Source organism: Elaeis guineensis, chromosome 11, assembly GCF_000442705.2.
Source record: "Elaeis guineensis isolate ETL-2024a chromosome 11, EG11, whole genome shotgun sequence".
NCBI lineage: Eukaryota > Viridiplantae > Streptophyta > Magnoliopsida > Arecales > Arecaceae > Elaeis > Elaeis guineensis.
In genome coordinates this window covers 12,400,565-12,426,632 of record NC_026003.2, presented here as the reverse complement: position 1 = coordinate 12,426,632, position 26,068 = coordinate 12,400,565, and the positions used below count along the sequence as shown (strand labels likewise).

Below are 26,068 nucleotides of genomic sequence, written 5' to 3'. Positions count from 1 at the left end.
TCATATAGTCACAAAGGGACCCTCATCCCCCTTGCTTGATATTTATTAGGGAATCAGATTATCAGTGCTGTCTCTTGCTAGTCACAAAGTGGGCGACAAATGACCTGCTCATTTGATCAAATGAATGAATGGAGCTTGACTTCAAGCTCGTGAACCAGTCCCGAGCCACCTTCTTGAGGGTGAAGGGGAAGGCTTGGCACAAGATTATGTCACTCACTTTATGGAGAAGTATAAGAGCCTTGAAGCTCTCTATGGTCCATTGGATCGGTCGACCCGCATAGCTCTCCAGCTAAGGCATTTTGAAGTTCGTAGGTAGTGGCTTCCCACATAATTCCATCATCGAAAGGCAGGTCAATGCGGAAGCTGACTTGATCATTCCATTATGTGGCCTGATGCTGCAACGCTTCAATCCGTCGATTCATTTCTTGAAGCTTATGATCCACATCGAGATCATGATCCATGAAGGCCTTCGTGCAGCATGATGGAGACCGGTCCAGAGTAGACCTTTCGATGGAGAGAGGTGTTTGTGAACGTCTCCTCCGCTCGAAGCTTCAGGGCTGAATCAGCGGGGTTTGCGTACCTCGATCCGAACTTTGTGACGGGATCGAGGGGGTGGCCACTGGGACATCTGCTGTGCCAAATCCAACGACTGCATGCATTAACTATCATGGTTAACACTTGTTTCTGGGTGGCCAGGGTGTTGAATTGGTCATGGTTTACCCCCACAATCGGTGGGGGGGCTACAAAGGCATCTCCAGCTGTTGAGCTGGAGTATGTTTTCAATCGGATCACCATCTGGTCGGGATGCCACGGTGCTCGAAGGCTTTAAGGATGTCCTTCGCAGTGGCATAGAGATGGATTGTACGCTCTCTCTCAAAAAATGGGCGTAGGGCTCTTTCTGGCTCGGGCTGAGAGTTGCTGGAGTGAGGCAAAGCCTGGCAAAGATGACTCGATTGGACCTACAAAATAAATTCTTGATCGGGGGTGACTCCAGTGGAGACCCTTCGATACTTAAGTCAGAAATCTGAAATAGATGGAGAAGAGCATGTGTGAGAGTTTGTGTATCTTTGGAGGTCCCTCATTTTTCCTATTTACAGACTGGGATTGAAGCTGCGAGAGGAAAAGTGTATGGGAGACCACTCTATCCCTATGGGGCATACTCTTGATTTCCCTGGACTTGGCAGGTGGCGATATCTTATCTAGTATATGGCCAGCCATTTCCATTGATTATCCCAGTCGGAGTTTCCGAGATTCGATGGTTGATGTGATCCTATCTTGCGCATGGTCGGCCATTTTCCTTAACGGCTATGGCTCAAGTACTTAGGGCATGGTGGTTGACGTGATCCTCTCTTGTGTGTGGCCAGCTACCTTCCATAATGGCTTGATTTGATAGGACTGTGTGGGGTGGTCCTATGATGTCGTCAAGCACGACGACCAGGGTAAGGAGTAGGAGGAGTGTACCTTGGTGGTCTATCATGTGCTGCTGAGCAATGAGGTTGCAATAGATACTCAGGTTTGGACCGACGTCAGGGGTTACTTCAGTGGTTGGTTAACGATTTGGCATTCCTGGAGAGGGTCGGATGTTGTTATCATGGCTGATGACTGAGGGAAAGGGTTGGTAGCTTGAGTACGACTTGGCAGCCCGATGGCAAAGATACCTGTGAAAAATTGGAGATCTGTCTGCAGGTCGGCAGCTGGCATGAGGCTCGACAGTCGAGGTAAGGGGTCGACTGCAGCCATAAGTTACTTGTATCTTCGGATCGGATATTAAAGTCACGTCGACAATAATATCCTTAGTAAAAAAAAAAATCTTACTAACTCCATTCTATTTATAGTTTTAAGAATATTTTTAGAAAAAATTTTAATTTTCAATCTATGTAAAAAACTAAAAATCTATGTTTCATATGTATTTTTTTCATAAAATATAAAAAAATTTATTGTCATGAAAATATCACTTTTCAATCATCCTTCTTCGGAGATTTTTATCAATAAGGGAGGTTTTTCATTTTTTCATTGATTACATTTTTTTTTTTTATTTTTTGCTAGCAAAATAAGTTCTAAATATCCATGTGGAGAAGATGATAGCTTTTATCCAGAAATCTATCGAGTGACAGTTGCTGAGTCATCTTCTAAAAAAAAAAAAAAACTCAGAATTACAAATTTGAAAGCAAGATGATGGAGACGGTGGTATGCAAATTTTTTTTAGAGTTAGGTAAGTGCAATATATTTCACTTCCCCGGCAAACTCATAATCGTCCGTAAGGCCGCGATTGACCCACAGAGCGTGCTCCCATCACATAACGTCAACCGCAACTGGCCTCCCGATCAAGATGTGTCGCATGGAAGCTTCTTGTTGGCAATTATTAACCGGGCCGACGCCACACTGACCGACCTACGACAGATCGCCGTATAAAAAGTCGAACTCGTGTGGGTCCTAACTTTTGGTGGTGGCCTGGTGGGGTTGGTTCGGAGGGTTTTTATTTTTACTCTTGTCGGGAGTTTTAATATGAGAGAGAGAACAACGCCCCTTCTTATTAAAAAAAAAAAAAGTAAAAAAAAAAAAAAAAAACACCCACCCCCGCGGCGGCGGCCCAACCCTTAATTAAGTCGTACCGTCGTCCCCTTTTGGAGATTAGGGTATAAAGCCATCAGCGTACGGGCGACAAACAAGTGCCTGCCATAGTGCTATTGCTGTTTGAGGATCAGAGAGTGGGGAAAAAGGTAAGTCCTCCGCCTCCAATCCATTTCTTGGCTCCAATTCCATTTTTCTTCTTTTTATTATCCTCAATTCCGTTGCGCTCGCAGCTTCTTTTCGTTCAATTTCTACTTATCATATTTCTAATTCTCTGTCACCGTGACGTTGTTTCTGTTCTGTTTTGCTGTTATCTTTTTACCGGAAAAGTATTTCCTTTTTTTATTTTTATTCGTTTTTTTTTTTCGCGATAAAAGGATTGTAGGGCTGCATCTTAATCATGATTATGTGATACTCTTGCTGATTTATTTGCAATAGGCCATGTCTCAAATTGACATACTTCACAATTTATGCGACACGAGCCATTGGATAATTCTTGATAACAACGTGCAGACTTTCTTCTTCCTCCTCATTGTCATCATCTTCTTCTTCTTTTCCTGAAGATTTTAGAATGGTGAGGATGAACATGAAGAATTTACTACTAGATGTTTATATCTCCTTGCTGGTTTAGTTTACTGAGTGTGGGCTCGATGGTTGTGTTTCGAGTCTTTGAGTAGTCAGGTTTTATTTTCAAATAAGATATAGACAACGGGTATGTTAAGCTCCTATACATATTTTTGCTTTTCAGAAATGGTTGGATCCTAAAAGCTTTCACTAGCTGAATGTAAGTTAAAAAGGTGATATAACTATTTATTTAGGAATACATTTATAGTTGTCAATTAGATTAGAAAGGCTGAGAATTAAATTGGGTGTCTCGATCTGAAATGAGGATCATAAACGCAAACATGCATTCATGCACGCATAAATGCATACATGGATTACCACTGAAATTTAATCTTCGGCAAAATGTTTAATGATTGAAAACCTATGATGGCCCATCTAAATTGAATATGCAAACCAGTGAATGTGATCTACACCATAAAAGGAATGTGTGAAAACTACAAATCATGTGTCTTCATAGTTCTTAACCAAAGCATCAGGTGGATGCAAATAATGAATGTTTTTAGGACCATAATAGTATGCTTTGCTATGAAATAATCATCATGATCTACTGAGTTCAAATTTACCTACTTTTTGAGATGTGCAGATTGCAACTAATGAAGTGAATTTTCATTTATTTGCCCTATCATATATCTTAGCACACTAGCCCAATTGATAATGCTCATTTTTTACCCATTTGATACATTGGTTTTAGATCTCTAAAATATGTTTTTTTTCGGTTTCTAGGTATTTTTAGATGTGTAAATCAAAATTAAAGGTGTGGATATTCAATTAGGATGGTCCATTGTTGATTTTGAATCGTTAAACCTTTTACTGGAGATCTAACTTTTAGTGTACAGTCTAACCTGTGCATGCATATTAACTTTCAGAAAATAACAGAACCTTACATATTTCTTTTTTTTAGATAATCGGGTACTTGATTATGTCAATTTTTACCTGATGTTTCATTCTATGCGCCGATGATCCCTAGATATCATTATAAAAATGTCATTATTCAAACACATATATGCAACCACGATGAATTTTGTGTTGTGCCTATGCCTGATAATTGCTTTATTTCTTTGTATTTATTTTGTAGGATGCCTCGAAGACCTAACACTACTTTGATGGCTAAACCATCTAGCGATGATGAAAAGCCATCTTCAAGTGAAGTTGAAGATCGAAGACCCAAAAGGTCTGCATTTTTGTGGCTGGCGTTATTTGTGCTCCTCCTTAATGGCTCATGGGCAGTCCACCATATTCAGTTTGAGAATCTCCCTTTGCCTCTCAGTGCTGAGAAGGCAGGTAAACGTGGCTTTTCAGAAGTGTCAGCAATGGAGCATGTCCAGTCTTTGACAAAATTGGGTCCTCATCCTGTTGGTTCAGATGCTCTTGATCTTGCATTGCAGGTTCGAATGTCTTTATATGGTTGCATTTTTTCCTAGTTTTCTGTTGTTATTAGTTTTTCAGTCGTTATGATTGATGTTATACATCACCAATGCTCTGGATCTTTATATTTGTTTCATACAATCCTGACTTTAAACCCTTCCTTTGATGGTCTAATTTTGATGTTTCTTGATTGATTTTTGGTATTTGTCAAACATCGCTGCATTAAAAATGTGATTTGCTGAATGAAACACATGTAAAGCACTTTGACTTTGTGTCTAGTGATAAATGGAAGTCTGATTGAAAGTCATACTAAATATTCTGCTTCTTTGGATGTTTAGGGCATATATGCATTTGCTCTGGTGCACATGCATGCTGCTATTTAATATCAGGACAAAGTGCATAAAGTATATAAAACACAAATAATGGTTAAGCACCAGGCCAAAATTTTTCCTTTTTAGAACATCCAGTGATATCAGTCATAAAACTAAGAAATTGATGGTGAGCAAAATGCAAGCAGGGAGGAGTTAGTCATACTAGAATCTGATTCAAAATTCATTGCATGCTTTTGGATAGAAGTATATGACTGTTCCACATAACAGTGCTAGGGATTTGTGAAATGTAATAGTTGCTTGACCATGAAAATATCGCCTTTGGGCATCAAATCAAGGGCATTGTTGGCAACTTAACGTCGCATGAGTACTTCTAAGAGGTCAAAGGTAATTAAGTAATTATATGTATATTTAGATCTTAACTTTTGGACTGAATTCTCAGCCTATTTTTAGGGGATTTGCTGATGGGCTTTATGTTGTTACATGATTTTTGTGGATTTTCATGTAAATTTTTGTCATGTAAAATAATTCTTTTGTTTGGCATTCTTTGAAGTCCAACTTGAGTATCTTAAACTTTTTGAAATATCCCATTTTTGTTTATATTTGATGAAATAGATTCAGTTCCAAAAAAATCATCCTTAGAGATGTTATGAAGGTGTTTTTGAACATATATAATCTTCTCTAGATCTAGGAGTCGAAATTTCAAGCTTTAACAAATTTCAAGCAATTATTTTCCATGGTACCAACTTTAGCATGGAGGAATACGAAATGAGCAAATAAGGTTTAATGGAAGGAATTATGAATTTTAGGATAACTGTGCAAGTCTAAGATTTTGATGTTAACTTGACAATTTGATTTGGAACATATGATTTGGTTTATAATTATGGAATATCTTCAATATCCAGCCTCGGCTTCGCTCCCACCCTTTTTTGTTTTTGATGGGTGCATGGGTGTGTTGGAGAGGGGGGTTGGTAAATCTGAAACATAAGTTACCTGAGTATAAAGACATGCACTATAATCAATAAATGGAACACCCTGAAAGGCCTCCAACACATCTGAAGCAGGGGTCTAACAATCAAGGTCTGCAATTAAGGTATTGGGTGCCATATCGGTACCTTACTAGTTCGATGTAGTATGGTTGGGATGGTACAGTATATACCTTGCTATTTTTCTCAATTTTTATCTTGGCACACCTTTGTATAGCTTGATATGTCTTAGTGCGGGTTGGTATATATCTCGATATGCCTTGGTACAGGGCGGTACAAGGTGGTACAGGGTCTATACCAACTTGAACTTGAGTTTCATACTGGTTCCCATCCGGTATAGTATGGTCGTCCCACATTAGGTGGTATGGGATGCTACAGCAATCCATGCCAATGGTAGTTTCCAGTGTGCTCATCTTGGCATATTTTAAGGGAAAAATGTTAAATAGAAGAGAATAAAAAGGGAAGAGGGAAAAAAGAAAAAAAGAGGATAGATGGTATGTAATCAAGGTTTTTCTGTTTTGAGATCTTACACCATTACAGTGACATTGAGTTTGCTAAAACTTTCGATATGCCTATAAGCTTAGAGGTCAAATATATTGTTGCACAATATATATTTGGCCCAAAATGCATTGTATACCCAAGTCTATTTAGACAATCACCAAGCAAGTATTTTAGAAAACATTCATTTAAATAGTTAAGCAGGTGTTTAAACAACTAATCAATGCCAAACCATTTAGGCAGCATCTATTTAGAATTTAGTAGTTGTTTAGTAAGGTTAACCACAAGGTTTATCGAACTGGTACCAAGGTCCACATAGGTCGGCTATCGATTTGGTACGATACTGGTTTGGCACCGTATTGACACATATACAGTAAGGCGTGCTAGTTTCGTACCAGCCCATCAATTTCCTTTTTTTAAAGATTTTTTTCAAACTTTTTTGGTTCTCAAGATTCCAAATCATTTTTTTTTTTGTTTTTTGAATGATTTTAAGCCCAAATTGATGTTTGTTGATGTTATTTGATGTTTCTATTTCTCCAGTACACCTTTAGTGATGCTTTTTGATGTTTTTGAGTGATCTTTCTACATCAATGTGGCATTGGTTTAAATAAATCAAAAGAGATCTAGAATAATACAAAACATAAAATGATACAATCAATTGTATGTATTTTAAAGTATACATATTGAGATCTAAAATCTCGTCAAGTGTTGATGGCGCTCATAAATGTTCAGATAGTTTGCATAATCAGGAGGCACATCAGCTCATCCCTCTAACCAAGTGATATTGTAGTCTTCTATGCTCACTTCATAAGGTATGCACGTTGGATTATAACCGATCTCAAATCTCTCATTGAAGCTCGGGCTTTAAGAAGTGTCCGACTAATAATATGGCTGTGGAGGGATCCACTGAATATGTCGGTAGCAAAATCCAATCCATAAGATACTCGGGACTGCATAGGATAGTAGTCACTGGAAGAGAATGCTTTGGACGCACTATATTCATGGATTATAAGTTGCCTATAGCTGCAGCTCATAGGATCCAAAATACGTGGATGAACTTGATATATTTATGGATCCTACTCCATATACAAGGTCATCCAGCTGTATGATGTCCTGAATAATCTCGAGAAGTTTGTGTCTTATATGCAACATATCTTTGTGGGCTCTACTAGCTTGTAGTCCTTGTCTTGTATGGCATGTATAAATAAGGACTCACCGGTGAATCGAAGATTACTTCGTGGTTGTCTTATAAATGGTGGTCTTATGTCCTCTACCCTTTTTCTGGCCCTCAGATCTATAATTATCAAAATTGTTTTCATTGCTCTTCCTGATATTTGAATCTCAGTGAGCTTTTCCTCCACTCTCTTCATCGCGACTGTACCTATCTTCTCTTTTTCTTGAAGGCTATGCTGAGCAACTACTTGCCCTCCCCTCGTGCCCTTGTCTGGCTAGCTATATTGGGAGGATGCATATCATCCTATTGTCTAGGATGACCAAGTAGCATGCAGTTCTCGTTTAAGCATCTTGTGGTCCAATCTCTAGGAGGATGTCTCTGCTATGGAATCACTTGATAAATGACTCCCCAGTGATCCCTCTAGCCGTGGCTAATCAGTTGGAAGCCTGTGTAGAATGTTGCGTTTTGCCCATTGCTCCGCATGCATCCTAGTCTCGTTAGCTACAAAACTAGCTAGTCGTGGAGGCAATCCTGGCTCATCAAGCTTTAGCTCCTGCTATTGATCCACAAGCCATCTGATTATTGGATTTTCGTCATTCTGAGCAAAAGTATCTAGCATCAGATCTGCGCCTTTAGCTCAACTTCCTTTTGAATGCATTTCAGCTTCAATCTTAGATTGTAGTGAACATATTTGAGATCGTTGAGGTGCCTTTATGTCAAATGGTTTGTTTGCTTGCTGTGGATGAGGACGAAAGTGGACCAATTGCGCTCAGTCACTCAAAGAGACCATTTGGAAGAGGATTTAGATGACAAGCTACTTCAAATTCCTTGGTGATAAACCAAAATGGATCTACCATTTAGTTGCAAAAGCATTGAGCAAAATTATGTATAAAATTGTATCGTATTAGTAGCTATATAATGTCAAATAATAGTTGTCATCGTTGATATCTAATATACAGGGATTTATCTTTTGTTTGCTTACGATAGCTGTCGAGCCTCCAAAGCTTTCTGTGCCCTCTCTAAATATTTTTGTCTGTACAAAATATACGGTTGTAACATATTACTGATTGGAGATAGAGCTAAGTTAACAAAAATATGCCACTTAACCTAACTTACCTCTTTTAGATACAGCTGCGATTTCTGGATCATGTTTCATCTTGTATATCATATTATGTAGGGTGGTCAGAAGTTCCTCGTCCATGTCGATCCTAGATATGGTGTACTGGAATCTCAGGTGTTGGTAGTAAGCTACAGGTAGATTTTACAATTATTTAGGTAAAGTTGTACAAGTAAAAGAGCAGTCAAATTTTTAGAGGGTTTTTGATTTCTTGCTTACCTGCTAGATGCAAGTCTCTACCTATTTGACAGTGCCACCACTGCTTAATGATCCTGATATACTCTTGGGCATATTTTAGATCTGCCTCCCTAATCTAATAATTTGCCCTCTCGATCATATGATATAGGAAGCCCATATCCTCATGCTATCCATGGCCCGAAATACCTCGTACAATGGCTTGATAACCATAACTAATTTCTTGGCCTGCTGCTAGAATATCTACTTTGTCACAAAGTTTTTGACATGACTCCTCTTAGTGCCAACCTTCATATATCTGATCTCTTGCCACTCGCGCTAATAAACATTTGACATGGGCCTGCTTTCTTGTTAAGGAGGCTATCAAATGTTATGTAATTCGTAGCGAATCGTATGACATTTGGTCTCAAGATATCTTCCTTGTGCATTTTCACATCAATGACAGGATCCATATGTGGTTATATATGGATCTAGTAATAGTTTGGACTGACTCCACTGCCTTTTGCACCTTATAGAGCTTCCTAATATCCATCAACACGAGGTCGCTACAATGTGCTGCATATGAGGTCCAGAAAATATCCAGTCACTGCTTTATCAAGATCTCAATGGTCTTGTATTATGGCTTATTATTAGTGATCACCTACATGATATTTTGCTTATCTACTTGATCAATCACCTCCTCCAATTTGAAGATATACATGGCATCGTGCATCTGATCGGAAGCATCAATTGATTTTTGAAAAATATTTTTCCATCACAGTATATTAGGAAGTTGTTGATGCTCTATCTGGTAGGATCAGTCTAACCATTACACATCACTGTCAGTCCATATGCGGGTCGCTCTGATATGAAGGAATTCACTTTTGTAGCTCCTTGTTGTCAAGAATCTCATCATAGATGCCTTTTGATTCTGGAGGATCTACACCTAAGCTGGTAACTTTTATGAATGAAATGGTAGATTGATAGTATGTGTTGCCTGCTGCATTCATTCGGATATGATTGAAGTGAAATCAGGATCTAATAATTTGTCACGTATCCTTCTTATTCTTTTTCAACATGCTATCAATCGTTTATTGCTTCGAATCCTTGTTGGGAAAGGCATGTGGATCCAAGTCATGATAGTGGCTCCTGGTGGAACTCTCTAGAAGATTTCTTCCTGTTGCCAAAAGCCCCATCATAGATGCAATGTAGCCACTGTCTCTACTGACATCCTTTCAACTGAGGAGGTCCTCCTGAACTCTTGATTCTCCCTAACGGTCGTAGAGCCCGATCTTAACTCATAGTGTGATGGCCTAAATCAATCCTTATGTCTGGCCATCTCCTCCAACTGCTACTGATCTCCAAATTTGCTTGAATAGCAGCATGAATCTATGCCTCATCGTCTAGAGCAAAGACCTCTGACTCCTTGGAGGGATAGGAATGTGACTTTATGGTGCAATATTCCACCTTTGGCTTATTCAAGGTCCTCTCCTTCGCTACTTTAAAATCAGCGAAGTGCTTTATCAGTTGCCAGACTTCCTATGAGTATTTATGATACATAGCTATATCGAGGAACCATCAGTTAAGTGTTGCTTCAATTTAGGTACCCCTCATTCTTTGAACTCTATGTTGCATCAGTTGTGATATCAATTCGAGAGTATTTGCCCATTATCTCAACTAATGTCATGCTTTGAATTCGTCCATGATGGATCTATTTTTGCATATTTAACAAGCACGTCAGTTTAATAATTATATAAAAATAACAAAATTTTGTTATCCTAGTAAAATGTTTTCTATTTCAAAAATCACTTCTGAATTATATATTATATAGTTATAATTTTTCATAATTATTCTTAATTTTTTTAAAAAAATAATTAAAAAATAATTTCAGAAATACATGTTTTGTACTTCAAAAAATACTTCTAAATTATCTAATTCGTAGTACAAATTTTTAATATTTTTTGTATTAATTATATATTTTTTATTCTTTTTGTAAATTAAAAATTTTTAAATATAAAAAATTAGAAAATAAATCTAAGCTTAGATCTATGTAGAATCTTATCATGAATGCTACGTGTATTTTTTTAAGCCTCTAAGTATGCATTAAAAGCTACTTATTTCTTAATTTTATTCAAATTTGAGCTTAGGCCACATGTACTTGATATGTTAAAACTTTCATAAATTGACACCAAATTTAGGTTGAGAGTAGCTTGCATGCTACTAAACAACATTCTGATTTTATAGTTTTTTTAATTTTATTTTTTAAATAATTTTGTAATCCAAAAATATATTTTTATTTTAAAAAATTATATATTTTAAGATCATTGTATAGAACATTCATATATTTACAGTATATCATAAAATCATGCCAAAACTAAAAATTTGGACATGACATTTTCTTGTTTTTCTAATTTTGGAATATCTCACATTGGAAAAAAGAGGAGGGATGGAGGTGAGGGAGAGGCACGTTACCTTGAATGTGCCTTTAATCATCGATTTCTTGTTATTTTTGGGAGGGGAGGAGTTTGAGAGAAAAGAGAGTAAGAGTGGCCTTGAGCCTTTTAGGCCTTCTGTTCACTCTTATTAGAGTTATGGAGGTGGAACCGCCTTGAACCGGGCCCAACCACTTCGTTTGACCCAATACCACTCCGAACTGCCTGGTTCGTAGTGGTTTCAGTCATTTTCCCAACAAGGTCTAACCGACCTGGCCCTGTATTGATATGGCTTGGTACGAGATAAATCTGGCAGTTCGGTCCAATTCGGCATAGTACCCATCTTAAACCAAGGATTATGTTGTCTATATTGTGCCTTATTATTGGTAAGCTTTATATTGGCAGATTAGTGGTGCATAATCTGGATGCCTAGCAATGTACGCTTCGTGCCAATAAACCTGCTTTCTTTTTCTAAACTGATACATTTCAGCATAGGCTTGTGCACAAGCTCCTATTTAGAACTTGATGTTGACTATCTGTAATAGCCTTGCTTCTGTATGAGATAGCTTGGATCATCATCATCATCATCATTGGTTAGGAATCTAGATTTGCATAGTTAGTGTATATAATTCAGCATTTTTAAGGCCTAAGTGCCAACTGGCCAAACCATCACCCATAAGAGATTGCAGGTTGGGTCATATCTGAACTAGAACTGGCAATCCGTTCAACTACCTGTCCTGGATGGTTCAATTGTTGAACCATCTTGGTGAGATGCTCATTGACTTAGATGGTTTGCGCTCAAGGAAGTTTCAAGAGAGGAAGGAACAAAAGTAGAGACATGCTCATCCCTTTATCCTTCTTTTTCTCTGATTCTATAGTCATCAACATGTTTGGCCTAATGGGGGAAGCACCAATCCTTCCACACTACTATACAAATCCCATTTCTCTTCACTGCAATTTGGCATTGCTGACCAGGGCAATCAAAGTTGGCCATTGCTAAAGCTTCAAGCTAATGCTGAGGGACCCAGCAATTCGTCATTGCTAGATGAGTGTTATCTACAATTAATAAATCACGTATGGTTTTTCTTTTTTAGTTATTCTTCTTCTTCCTCATCGAGTATCCACCTTTGGGATTCAGCCCCACATCTATTGATCCTGAGTGCCCCATGCATCAACACCTCTGCCAAGTTTTCAGATGAAAATCTCGGTGCAATAGTTGCATGGGTATGAGATGGTCTGGTTTTTGGACAGATTGTTATGGATCATTAGTTATTTGGGATTGGATAAAAGTATTTAGGACTCATTTGGTTTTGGGTAAGAATTTTCTTTATTGGAATGTTCTCCTAGGAAATTGATGCCTAGGAAAATGGTTTTTATATGTTTGGTTGATCATAGGAAAGCGGCACATTCTAGAGTGGCCTATGTTTAGTTGAGCATCTACTTTTCTAAGAAAGTTGTATAAAATACTTGTTATGCCTTTAATAAAGGGAAAGACCTTACCCTATTTTATCTAAAAGCTTAAGGGCACCTTTGGAAAAAAAGTTATCCAAATTCCCAACTCGTAGGAAAGTGACTTTCCCATGTCCCATATGGATTTTTCTTTTCCATGAAATGTAGGAATCTTATTCCTATGGAAAAGCTACTTTCTCGTCTCTTCTTCTTTCATTCTCTCATTGACCATACTTTCTCTCGAGGAATGTGGAATTGTCTTGAGTCGTTTGGTTCGGGACATTCTGAGCCATGCCGGCGGCAGATTGGGATAGTTCTGGCATGCAAGATGAGAAACTAGTGAAGGAGGGGAAGAGGGAGAAGGGAGAGAGAGAGAGGAGGGAGGGTCATCGGAGGTCGTTGGAGCGTTGCTGACTTCACTTAAAAATTGCAAAATAAAAAAATAGACCAATGGACCCCTGTTTCCATCGCCCGATGGGTGGAGACCCTCCTCATCCTTTGGCAGCCTCTACCGACCCTCCCTCCCCCTCCCTCTCCTTGTCTCTCTTTTCCTTTCTCCCATTATCCTCCTCTGCCCACTTTATTGTGTCGATACGGGCCCGACATAGAATGACAAGGGGGCGTATTGAACTGTGCTATCGGCTGATCGGTCCGGTCGCTGGTACCGTCACAGCGAATCTTGTTTTCTCTCTTCGTATGAACCAAATGATTCCTTAAGGATTTTAAGAGAGGAAATCTAAGGTGTAGTTTAACCATGATTGAGTGGTTGACTTGAGCCTTGACCTTAAATATTTGTTTTTATGATATGATATGCTAAAGAATAATCATATTCTCCGTTCTTTTTTTTTCCCTTTTCTTTCCTTTTTGCTCTAAATAATCAAGGTTATTGTTTTCTTATCTTTTAACATTATAACTTGTTCTTTTCCCCTTTGTTTCACATTATTTTGTGTTGCTATATCTATGAGGGTGGGCCTTGCAATGGTAAGGTTATTCCATTGTGACCTGAGTGTCATGGATTTGAAACATGGAAACAACCTTTCCATGTACTTGGATAAAATTGTATGTCTCATGCTCCTTACAACTCATAGTGGTAGGAGTTGATGCAATGGGGCATCTTTTTTTATATCCATGCACCCCCACTCAATTCTCCCTCCCTCCCTCTTAGAGGTAGTTATAATGTTACCACCTGCATTGACTAAAGAATAGTTTTGTTTGGATAGTCTCTGTATTGAATTGTTTACTATTCGAGTTTAGTCCTAGCTGTCAATTCCATGCTCAATCAGGTTTTAAGTTACAAATAATTTGAGGAGCTCTAGGTGTCAATGACAATATGGTATTGCTAGCATATATCAGGGTCCAGGAAGGCCGAACTATGTTGAACCAGCCGGTTCGAAATGTACTGAACTTGACCAATTGGCTACTGGTGCAATTTAAGCTATCCTTTTGGTTTGTGTATAAAGAGCACTTGCCCACTGCCTTTTCACTTGATTTGCGACCCTTGCCTCTCCACCGTGCTCATGAACATTGCCCTCCTTGCGCTCAGTTTGCAATGCTTCTTGCCCTCCCCCCATCAGCATCCAAGGTACACATCCTCCTTTCTCCCTCTCTCTCTCACTTGGGGTTGCGGTTAGGGTTTCGAGCCCCCCACACCCAACGGGACCCTCTCTTTCTCCTTCCTCTCTCCCTCTCCCTCTCCTCTTCCCCCTCTCTCTTTCTTGCTGTCTTTGTTTTAGAATAGGGGAGAATGGTTTCATCGTCCTTTCGATCCACCTTGTTGGATCTTTGTTTTGGGTTCCCTCTCTCTCCTGTTGCGTTTGTTTCAGAACAGGGGGTGGTTTCATCATCCTTTTGATCCACCTTGTTGGATCCCTTTTTTTTTTGGTTCTGGGAGGATTTAAGATCTTGGAACAAATACCATACTATACCCAATAGTGCACCAAGAATAGAATTTAAAATTTGGGCCATATGAAATAAAAAAGGGAATTTAAATTTTGAATTGAAGTTGACAGACCATATGCCAACTTTAGTTCAACATCTAAAAATAAAAAAAGAGGCCGAAATGCCCCTGGCACGATATGATACGGATCCATGTATCATACTGGTCGTCAGTTGGTATGGAGAACCTTGATAAGGAGCTTATGAGGATTGGGCCAAGTACTGAAGTCTATATGGCCATGTACCCAAATAAGCTTGGGTCCCTTCTCTCTCTTGTGCGATGTGCATTTTGCTTGAGTATGCTTCTGTGTCACAACACTCCATGAATGCCAAAACTAAGACAAAGAAATGTCGAATTCAATAAATATAGATGAAGATGATCAGAAATTTTCTTTTTTGTTCTCCTTCAGTTACATCTGAATAGAAACTAGGTACATATTACATAGTACCACCCAGCATAAAATGCAGTTTCTTGTTTCTCTATCCTGTTGTTAGCCTTACATTGTAATATCCACTAAAGCTTCATGTTCATTATGGATGTTGTGGATGGTATCCATGATAAATTTTGTATTCTCAATTTTTGAATCATGTGATCATGTCATTTGTCCTTTAGCAGTTGATGTTTTGAAATCACTAACAGTTTGTACTTTGTAGTGTCACAAGCCTCACATCCATGTCTACATTTTGTAATACTGGGTTGATTTTAGCTATATTAGGGAATAAGCTACTCATGCCATTTGTTTTCTATACGTAAATCTGCTTTTATCTCATGCTCTTGCATTGCTAAGCCATAAGATTTTTTTTTTTTTTTAAATTTTGACATTCTTTTGTCATAGTATGTATTTGCAGCATCAGAAAAAATGAAGAGGACAGCTCATTGGGAGGTTGATGTTCAAGTGGATTTCTTCCATGCAAAGATTGGTGCAAGTCGTCTTGCCAGTGGTCTTTTTAAGGGCAAAACACATATCTATTCAGATCTGAAACATGTAGTCTTGAGAATCTTGCCAAAGTATTTACCAGCAGCGGAAGAAAATCTGATTCTTGTTTCTTCTCATATTGACACAGTTTTTGCAACGTATGTTTCTAATCTATGTTTATTTTTGGTAATTTTTACTGGTAAAACAATGATGTGATCAGGCAGTAGGATAAGGAAAAGGGCAAATGGCAAAATGGATAAAAGGAAAATAAAGGCAGGAATAAATTAATGAGAAGTGCAGCATACTAGATGTAGAACGGTAGAAATGTTGTACCATTAGCATTCAAGATGGCATTTATGTATCGGTTTGGTCATTGTCAATATTGTCTAATTTTAAGATTGAAAATTTCTATCATTTCTTTTCTTTTTTGAACTGCCATGTTTGTATGTGTCTGAGATCAGTGACCTTCCATGTGAATAACATTGAATTGTTAAGAAGATAGTATTAGAGAGCTTTAGAATTCAGGTGAAAGTTGGGCAACCATGCTGTCACCAACATAGAGTGCTGAAGTGGTGATACTGGCTCCTCGTGAGTTTATTTCAAATGGCAGATAGTTTACTCTTTTTGGCATCTCATATTCTTCGCATATACTAGCTTTCTTTATGATGAAATTTGGTTAAGGTGTTATTTAAACCAGGTGATGGTGAGTCTTTCTGGCTTTTCTAGCGCTCTTACCATCTTCTAATGGGGAAGATCATTTCACTTCATCTTGATGGTTTCACCTTCTCTACTGGGAAAATTTCCTGATAACACTAATAATCTTCATCAATCATCATCATTGCCTGTGTTGCATCGTGATATGTATCATGGATAAGATTGTGCAACTGGATGCTTTCCCGAATTTCGGGCAACTCCGATTGACATATTCTGAATGTCTGTCTGCATGAAATTTATGCACAAACAAGCCTATATGCTTGAGTTACTTGTGCACGTAGAAAGGAAAAATGTAAATATTAACAAACTTTCCCATGTGAGGGTTTTTATCTTTGCAATACTGGACCTGATTGATTGACAGAGAACCTTATTCGAGTTCTGGTATTGCCAGTTATGGTACATAATTTGTTGTTTTACTCCTAACTCTTTCTCTGTTCTTCAAAAATGTCACACTGCACCTGCACATCTGAGACTTATGGTCTTCCATATGAGACAAAAGTGATAATATTGTTAGAGACATCGCAAAATTGATGGTGCTGGAAGTTAGTGTAGACTTGTAGAGCATCCTATTATTTACAATGCAGGTTGCTCGTAAACTGGTGTAATTTGTCCCCTACAAGTATATTCACAAAGTGGATTTTCCATGTGCTTTTGTGGTTGAAGATCTCTGGATGCACTTCCTTTTATTCTTCTATACAAAACATTTGGTTAAAACAGTATATCAGCCATGTGCATGCAAATTGTCAGGCTTATGAAGTGTTTTTATAAATCTCTAATGACATTTTAAGTTTTTTTTGGTTAAATCATGATAACATCTGAATTTCCATTGATAAAAATTCCTCATATTCATATCTCTGTGAATTTTATCATCACCATCTTGCAAGATGATCTTTCAAGTTTCACCACACTTGCCTATGTTGAATCATCATGTCTAAGGTTCGCTGTACCGGTACCGGACGGCGTGCAGGTGTCGGACCGATATGTATGGTACCGATACCGTACCGTACCGACACACGGTATGCCTAAGCGTACCGGTCCGGTACCGGTACACAATATTTTTTTCGATTTTCAATTTTTTTTTTTTAGATTTTTGAAGTTAATAATGGATAAATACAACTTCAATATGACATTATATTGCATATTATTGACATATTTGGGTTCAATTTGAAGTTAGGTTGCGGTACAAAGACTTTGATCCAAAATTTTAAATATATATTTATTTATATTATATTTTAACTATGTCATCTTAAAACTAAAGAAAAAATATATAAAATACGCATTAAAATGTATCTAAATATTTAAGTACAAAGCGCAATAACTGATATACGAATCTTAAGATGTACTCTGCATTTAATTTCTTGTCGAGTGTCTGTGACGCTCGTAGATGTCTGGATCATCAACATAGTCTGAAGGGATATCAGTCCAATCCTCTAGCCAAGCTGCACCGTACTCTCGAATATTCATCATCTCATAAGGCATTCTCTCTGGATTGTAAGACATCTCAGACCTCTTGTTAAAATTCTAATTCTGAGAAGTATTCTCGAGATGATGGTACGGTTGTGGAGGAGTCCATCCAAATATGCCAGTAGCAAAATCTGATCCGTAAGATACTCCAGGCTGCATAGGGTAGTAACCACTAGAAGATGATGCCTCGGATGCACCATATGCATATGGATCACAAGGTGGCTGTGGATAATAGGATCCATAATGCGGGATGATCCAGATACATCCATGGACCCTACTCCATGTGCAAGATCATCCCAGTATATATATAATTAAAATATATGCAAGTATAACGAAACAAGATAGTTTAATGATAATTAAAATAATTATATATAATTTTAAAATAATTTTAATAATTATTTTAAAATTTATAAATTCAAAATAAATATGTTATATGCTTCAAATAATATTTTTAAATTAACTAAAATATAACACTATTTTTATATATTTTTTATTTTATAATTAAATTTTTTAATTTAAATAATTAAAAAAATAATTTTTTAATTTTAAATATTTAAAAAAATTTGAAATTAGATTTAAGTAGCTTGAATCATTCTAAACATGATTCCCAAACTCTAATTTTTTCCTAAAATTTATTATTTTTTTTAATTTTTAAATAAATAAATATTTAAAAATATTTAAAAAATATATATTAAGAAAAATTATCAATTTTGATGTCTTCGTATAGTTCTTCCAAAGATCTATCACATATAATTAAATCATACCAAAATCATAAGATTTTGACATGATTTTTTCCTATTTTTATTTTATCTCATTTTTATCCTATTTCTAACAACAAAAATAAAAAAAAAATATTTACTAACAAAATAACAGATTATCTTACCTCCGGTCAAAGATCAGTCTCTTCTCAAATCACTCCTCCAATTTCACGAAATTTTGCCTTCTTTTCTAATTTTTTGGAGGTCTCAACGATTAAGTTGCCCACGGCCATGGGAGTTCTTTGAGAACTCTCAAAGAACACCGAAGGCCTGGTGCTTATTAAAGCACCAAGCCCTCCTCCCCATGTGAAGTGGCCACGCCCATTTCTCTCTCTCCTCTCTCCCCCCAACCACGTGAAAAGACCCCACCTTCCCCCCTCCCCCCCTTCCTCTGGGCGGTACGATTCGGTTCACCCCGAACTGATCCAGAACCGAGCCATACCGCCCGGTTCCGGGCGGTATGGTCGGGGTTGTGTTTCGAAAAAAAAGCCCGAACCGGACCGGTAAGGGACCGGTCCGGCTCGGTATGCCCGGTACCGGACGGTTCGGCCCGGTATGGCGAACCATGATCATGTCTGTGTATGTGTGCACATGCACGTTTAGTTTTTCATCAATATGTGCTTCCTCATAGTTTTTTCACAGTCTATATCCACTTTTTAAGAATGCCTTTGCAAAACGTTTATGCACATGTTTATGTGCTTGCATCACTGAAGCAGGTGGAAAGATGGATGTTTTTAGCTTTATCCTCTACCAGTTTTTCTACTTAACATATTTCATGCATTAAGTAATCATGCCTTCTTGGAGTAGATAATCAGAATATGGATGCTCTGGATTCATTTGAATAGATAATGTGAGTACTTTATGGGTAGAAATGCCATCATGTTATGTGGAATACATCGATACAGTTTTAGGCGTTCGAGAAACTATCAAGTTACCAGTAAATAATAGCCTAAAGAACATGTAAAAGGTATTTCTGCATTTATAAATGGAGCAAGCAATGATTTATGCAAACTTTAGGTAAACATGAAAATCTTGCTTAAATCTGAGTGTATGTGGAAGTTCCAAAATTATTTGAGTATCATGAATGTATCCAAGATGACTAATGAGTCCTATGAATCAGAAGTTCTGAACTGTATCTTGCACATCAGACCTCCAGTCTATCTCAAGTTATCAGTTGCTGTTAACAGGAGGCCATGCTGCATTGTTGGGAAGTTTTATGTGTTGCATGATGGATAAGCTGCCATAAATACAAGAAAGATCGCACTATTTATTCTCTCTCAATATGATTTTCAAACATAAAAATTGGTTCTTATGCATGTAATCATTTTTAGAGAAGGAGCTGGCGACTGCAGTTCATGTGTAGGCGTGATGTTGGAGCTTGCTCGAGGTATATCTCAATGGGCTCATGGATTCAAGAATGGTGTCATCTTCCTTTTTAATACTGGAGAGGAAGAAGGTCTTAATGGTGCTCACAGCTTTATTACACAGGTTTGCCAGCTAACTTCATATACTTACATGTGAATTCTCCAATTCATGTGGAAACTTACAGTAGAGCTCATGAAAAAGGAACCTAATTCATAAAGGCACGGACAACTGATGTAATATTAGCATGCCTTCTGCCTCCATCAATTGGAAGTTGGAACCATTGTCATCTTGGTCAGGCACTTTCATTGCATTGGATTCCTTCTATTTTGCATGCTGACCTCGTGAAGTTGCATGCTATTCAGAGATTTTTTTATGTTCCTCAGTGAACTCTTGTTGTATGATCCATTCTGAGTAAGAAAAGGGTGTGGGGGAGAGAGGGAGGGGGGTGGTTAGAGATTGGAGAGACTGTGTCTGTATGTATAAAGAAGATTACAGAGTGTTTGTGTGTGTGTATATATGTATAAAGATGCTAGGTTTGTTAGACCTTATGATATTATTCGTTTGCTTGTGGTACTCTCACCATGTTTCTGTCCAGATCACATGTTATGCATTCACTAGCTTGCTGCCCTGATGGATGATTGCAGACTTTTCCCATTGTTGCTCTTCTCTTGAAACTATTGTAATCATCTATCTTTTAATGCTAAAGTTGATCCAGTATAGGTTGCTAGTGTCAGCTTTAGAGAAATTGCTTTTACCCAATTATTAGTCAAGTTGTGTCTTGGAAAAGCAGCATCATCTCACTTCCATCACTGAAATAGGTAGTTTGGTGTCTCTTATTGGTTCAAATTCAATTTTCCAAATTTATGTGACTCCATCATTGGACATGTTTTTGGTTTATCATTCTTTATCCAACACATTTTTAGTTTATCACTCGATATCCATGACTATGAGCTTTGATCCCTTTTCCTGTTTATAGGAGCTGTGTGCTGGGAAAAAAGGGTTCACTCCCAAAGAAGATTGTCGCTAAAACAATGCAAAGGACATCATTGACCTCTTCCATTGACCGCCTTTTTATATTTTTGTTTCTTTCGCTTCTGTTGGACTTAATATTTTTGGATGCTCCAGCCAATTTGCTGCATCATGTTGATTTCTTGTAACAGTGATGGGTGATGGCTATACTATCAAACTTTTTTTTTTTTGCATTCTGGTTTAACATCTTAATGTTGATGGGAACTTGTAAATCTTTTTTAGAATTATTGAGTATCAAAATTCTCACAAATGATTATTAGCATGCAAACATGTTTTTAAAAAACTTTTAATACTGTTGTTTTCTTTCTTAAATTACCTTATATATCACATGCTACATCTAATGTATGTTGATGCAGCATCCATGGAGTAGAGCAATTCGTTTTGTAATTGATTTGGAGGCTATGGGGATTGGGGGGAAGTCTAGCTTATTTCAGGTACGGTAACTGAGAGAGTATGCTGCTTCTATAAATTCATCATGTGGAGATCAATGCCACGTATCTTTTCTGGCTTATCATTTTGAACTGCAAAATGCTGAAGACTGCTCCTTGTTTATTCTCTCCAACTGGTTAACTAGACTGAATTCTTTTAGATATGTAATCTAACATGGTTTTTGTTAGATGTTATTGATAGGATTGTATCTGCATTCATTGACAGGGTGGCTCTGCACCTTGGGCTATTGAAACTTTTGCCAAGGTAGCAAAATACCCTTCTGGTCAAATCATTGCACAGGTTAGTTTTTTTTGCTTTCCATATGTAGATTCCCTTTTTTCATCTTTTTGCCCCGATATATATGGTTTATGATCTCTTTGTGAAATCATTGTTTCCAAAATAGCCTTCCGATGCTCTGCTTTTAATTAGCTGCAGCTTGTAACATCATGACAGATGATATTGAAGATCCAACAGACTTGCTTACATCGTTGTGGTAAACTATTTTTATAGGTTTGTGAAATGGGTAAATGTTGTCTGAGTAATATTGTTGTACTCCCATTTGATAATCTCTTGGTTAATTAGCTAAATTCATCATAATACATAGACTTGAAAAGCAGAAAGAACCTTGTGAGCATATGTTATTGCAAATATAAAAGGCTAATTTCAGAATAGCAACTGGAGAACCTAGTATTGATGTTGGCTTAATAATGCTTCCAGTAACTAGATTAAACAGATTTCCTAGAAATTGTAGAAGGGCATAAGTGAAAAGCTCAAAGCATATGAAGTAATTCACTTAGGCTAGTGCTCCTAAGGTTTCACTGGTCATGCAATTTAAAAATAGAACATGAAGAAAACATGATTCACAGCCATGACCATTGCAAGGCTTTAAACCAAAATATATATTGAGAAATATTGGAATAAAATGATTCAAACTATTTTAGATGGACCGGAAGATACTTCTTAGAGTATTCTTAATTTTTTTTTTGGTTTTGGTCTATGTAGCATGTTATACTGTGAGAATATTTTCTTTGTTCCCTTTTTTTGGAACCTGCTATTTACTTCCCCTTTTCTCGTCCCAAGTAAATTGAAATGGTTACATTTCTCCAGGATCTCTTTCTCTCTGGAGCTATAAAATCTGCAACGGATCTTCAAGTGTATCAAGAAGTTGCTGGTCTACCTGGACTCGATTTTGCATATTCAGATGCTACTGCAGTTTATCACACAAAGGCATGTATTGGCCATGATACTGAATTTAATATTATTGACTCATATTCCAACTTCTGAAAAGTCTTTTTTTTTTTCCCTTAAAAGTGTTGGAAAAGAACTAACAATGACAAGTTATTTTTGATTGTATGGTCTACCTAGTAATAACAAAATTCTGGGCATGGTATCAGGACATATACTTGGATAAAAAAATGAATACTACTAATTTTCTTGGTGAACTTGGTAGGTCATTGTTGGTTATAATTGTTTTTAATTATTTTTTTTAACAATGTTGGATCTTATTCATTAACATCATCAGAAAGAGGTCAATATTAGCTCCATTGTATTCTAGTTTTCAATTCCATGCAAGTTAATTGCATTTGTTATTTCTTTTCTTCTTCCACCAATGTGATTAGATTAGAAATGAGCAGCTGGAGATCTAATGAAATGCTTAGTAAGTTGTACATAATGTATCTTGCCTAATATGCAAGGTTTTATTATTTGAACAACTGATGATCCAAGTTTACTAGTTTTAGGCACTCTACATAGGCTGGATGTGAACTCAGTAACATGATAACCTGCATGATCTCTTTTCTGAAATAATGCATGAAATTTTTGGAATAATTTGGTCATGGAAACCATTATTAAGGCATGATGAGCATATGTTCCTAGCAGTGGGTTGACCAATTCACCAAGGTCATGGCAAATGAACTGGTGAAAATTTTGAAGTATAAAGTGAAATATTTATATAGCGGAAATTAGAGCTGCAAAATGTGACGATCAATTTAAACACAAGCAAGATGATTGCTGATATTTAAAACAAATACTGATTGATTAAAAGAAAGGTGGAGGGTTGAATTCCTGTCCATGAAAAGAACATAAAGAACATCCTATACCTTGCATGCCTTAAGAACCTCTTGTGCCAGACAATTGAAATAAGATGGTCTACAATCATGTAGTATAAGGTACTCAAAACTTGCATCGGACAAAGGGCAGTCAATTGTTCATTGATAATATGACAGGATATATGCGCACCCTTTTTTCTTAAGACTCAAAAGAAGCATTTCAGTTTTCTCCACCCTTTTGAACACTATAGCATCAAGATGTGGAGCATAATGGCAGACATTTTGTGCCATGCTTTGTAACTTGATTCCTCAAGTAGTATATAGGTTTTACCGGCTTTTGACCACTTCAGTATCAGCTAGTAAGTTTCTGTACTTCTCCAACTCATACTTTAGGTATCGCATTCATACAAAGCAGGATGACTTTAAAGCACATCAGGATACAACTTACAAGTAGCATGAGAAAAGGAAATAATTTCTTAATCATTTTAGTGTTGATCCACCGACAGATAGGGCTATATTGGGAGTAGAGGAAAAATGAAAAATCTTATTGCACTTCATTTGAAGCTCAAGTCATGGGATTTCTAAACCTATTGGTAGGGATGGCAATTTTAGTTGACCCATTGGATACTCGATCAGATCTGACCCAAATGGGGTGGGTTTTATCCGATCCAATTAAATCCGGAGAGGGCATGGGTTCCTTAAAAAAAAAAAAAATTCCAAAGCAGGTTCGGTCAGATATGGATAATAGTATGCCCCGTCCCAAATCCGATCTGATATAACTTTAATCTAAATCCCTCTCTCAAAATTATGATTCGTTTATAATGTTTACGATGGGTTCCTTATCTGAGACGACCCGATCCGATCCCTCTTATATACTTGACCCGAACTGACCCACACATCTACTTGACCCGACCCGATCCGAGACGGACTTGGGGTGTGTATGGGTATGGGGTTTTTTATTGTGGGGCGGGTATGGGATTGGCCAACGCAACCCATACCCGGGCCCATTGCCATCCCTAGCTATCAATGTTCAAATCAATGGTTTTGGGAAGTCTTTGTTCAATCTCTGGTTACTTCGAGCTTTGTTCCATGCATCCAGTATGAATAAGCAGTTTTGCGTTGCCTCCATTCTCTAGAATTGTGATAGTTGAGAAAAAAATAATGAACAGATGAGTAACACTTGGGAATCTGCCAAATAGGTAGGGGCCAAATTTTGGACTTTGAAGAAAGCTCAAAAGCATTGTTTGATGAGACTCCTTAGGCCGAAGAATGACTAACAAAGTTCTTAGTGCCAATCAGCTGGTTTGGAACTTTCATCTTTCTTTTGGTGCTGCCAAGGCCTGCCTCGAAGTAGATCTTCAAAAATCATGCAACTATTGAAAGATATATAAAGGGGAGTCCAGTCCTGAAGGCTTTCAAATTGATCAATTATACCTTATTTGTTTCTGTATACATGCATATGTGTGTGTGTGTGTGTATATGTATATATATGTTCACACACACAAAGAGAACATAAATAGGAGAAAGACGTAATTACACACCAAATGTACAAACATTTGATTCCAAAAGTAATGATAGGTCATCTAAATTAAAGTTCAGGACTTTTAATTTTGCTCTACACCATGAAGCCTAGAAATAAAAATGTTTACCTTTCGGATATGTCTCTATTCTATGCAGCAAAAGGGTACTAAAACGGATGGTATCAATTATGCTCATGTTTGAAATATGTAGTAGGGCATTTAATTTGAATTTTACTTTGTTATCGTATTCTCAATATTTTAAAACATGTATATAGAGACATCACTAGGGCAAAAAGCTTAGATCATGGAAAAATGTTCTACTGTGTTATTAAAGCCATCTATTTTTGCATCTGCTTGATGGATAGGTTATAAACCATCAAAATGTATGATTTTTGGTTTCTATGAATTTTTAATATTGTAGATCGTGATCAGTGGTGTGGGTCTCTAATTTGGAGTGCCATCCACTGATTTGATTTATCAAGTCTTCTTCCTAAGATTTAATGTTTTGTAGTCCAATTCCATATACAGTGTTCGGTTATATAGTAAATGTTAGATGATTTAGAGCTTTGGTAAAGGATTTCCAAAACCAATGATGGTCATCCAAATCAGAGCTCCATGCTGTTGATTTTTATCTATACATCTAAAATGCTTACAACTGAAAAAATACTTCTTTTAGGGATCTTTAACCCAAGGTTCACTACCTACTGGCTGGAAGGGGCAAACTGTACTGACCTGATGCGGTATTGCTATGGTATGAGGGCATGGCATGCCCTGTACACATGATAATGATATTTTTCTGACCGAACCAGTGTACCACATATCAGTATGTGGTTATTACAATTACCATACCATATCAGTGAGGTGCTGGCATGGGGCCTGTTATTGAGACTTAAAATATTGCTGTGACCTATATGCACACCCATAAGGACATATGATTGCTAACTACTTATTTATCCAGATTACAAGCTTGATGGAGCCAAGCACGATGATCTTGGTGAAATTCAAGTTTCGCTTGTTTACTGAGTCATCCCCTATCCAGTTGAATTTTGAGCGAACACAAGTTGCTATGAACCATGATTTGTCATTCTTTTTATGCCTCAGTGCAGGAGGCTATCGTTGCCCTTTGAGCCCTCCTATACCATTACTGATCCATGTAATAGCTGATCCTCT

General features: G+C 37.4%; 1 protein-coding gene across 6 annotated transcripts in view; it reads left to right on the top strand.

Moving 5' to 3' along the window:
- The first annotated feature begins 2,550 nt into the window (after nucleotides 1-2,550).
- LOC105061205 (uncharacterized) overlaps nucleotides 2,551-26,068 on the top strand; it is a 42,662-nt gene continuing 19,144 nt past the window's right edge. The window contains exons 1-9 of one of the 6 annotated variants that reach the window (XM_073246264.1): nucleotides 2,555-2,720; nucleotides 3,010-3,145; nucleotides 4,271-4,366; nucleotides 4,463-4,580; nucleotides 15,491-15,729; nucleotides 19,839-19,995; nucleotides 21,258-21,335; nucleotides 21,556-21,630; nucleotides 22,438-22,557. In XM_073246264.1, coding sequence (XP_073102365.1) covers nucleotides 4,272-4,366; nucleotides 4,463-4,580; nucleotides 15,491-15,729; nucleotides 19,839-19,995; nucleotides 21,258-21,335; nucleotides 21,556-21,630; nucleotides 22,438-22,557 — 882 coding nt within the window. In that variant the 5' untranslated portion in view covers nucleotides 2,555-2,720; nucleotides 3,010-3,145; nucleotide 4,271. Of the gene's footprint in view, nucleotides 2,721-3,009; nucleotides 3,146-4,270; nucleotides 4,581-15,490; nucleotides 15,730-19,838; nucleotides 19,996-21,257; nucleotides 21,336-21,555; nucleotides 21,631-22,437; nucleotides 22,558-26,068 lie in introns of those variants that run through there. The other 5 variants (XM_019846025.3, XM_010945182.4, XM_010945180.4 and 2 more) reach the window with 5 other exon arrangements.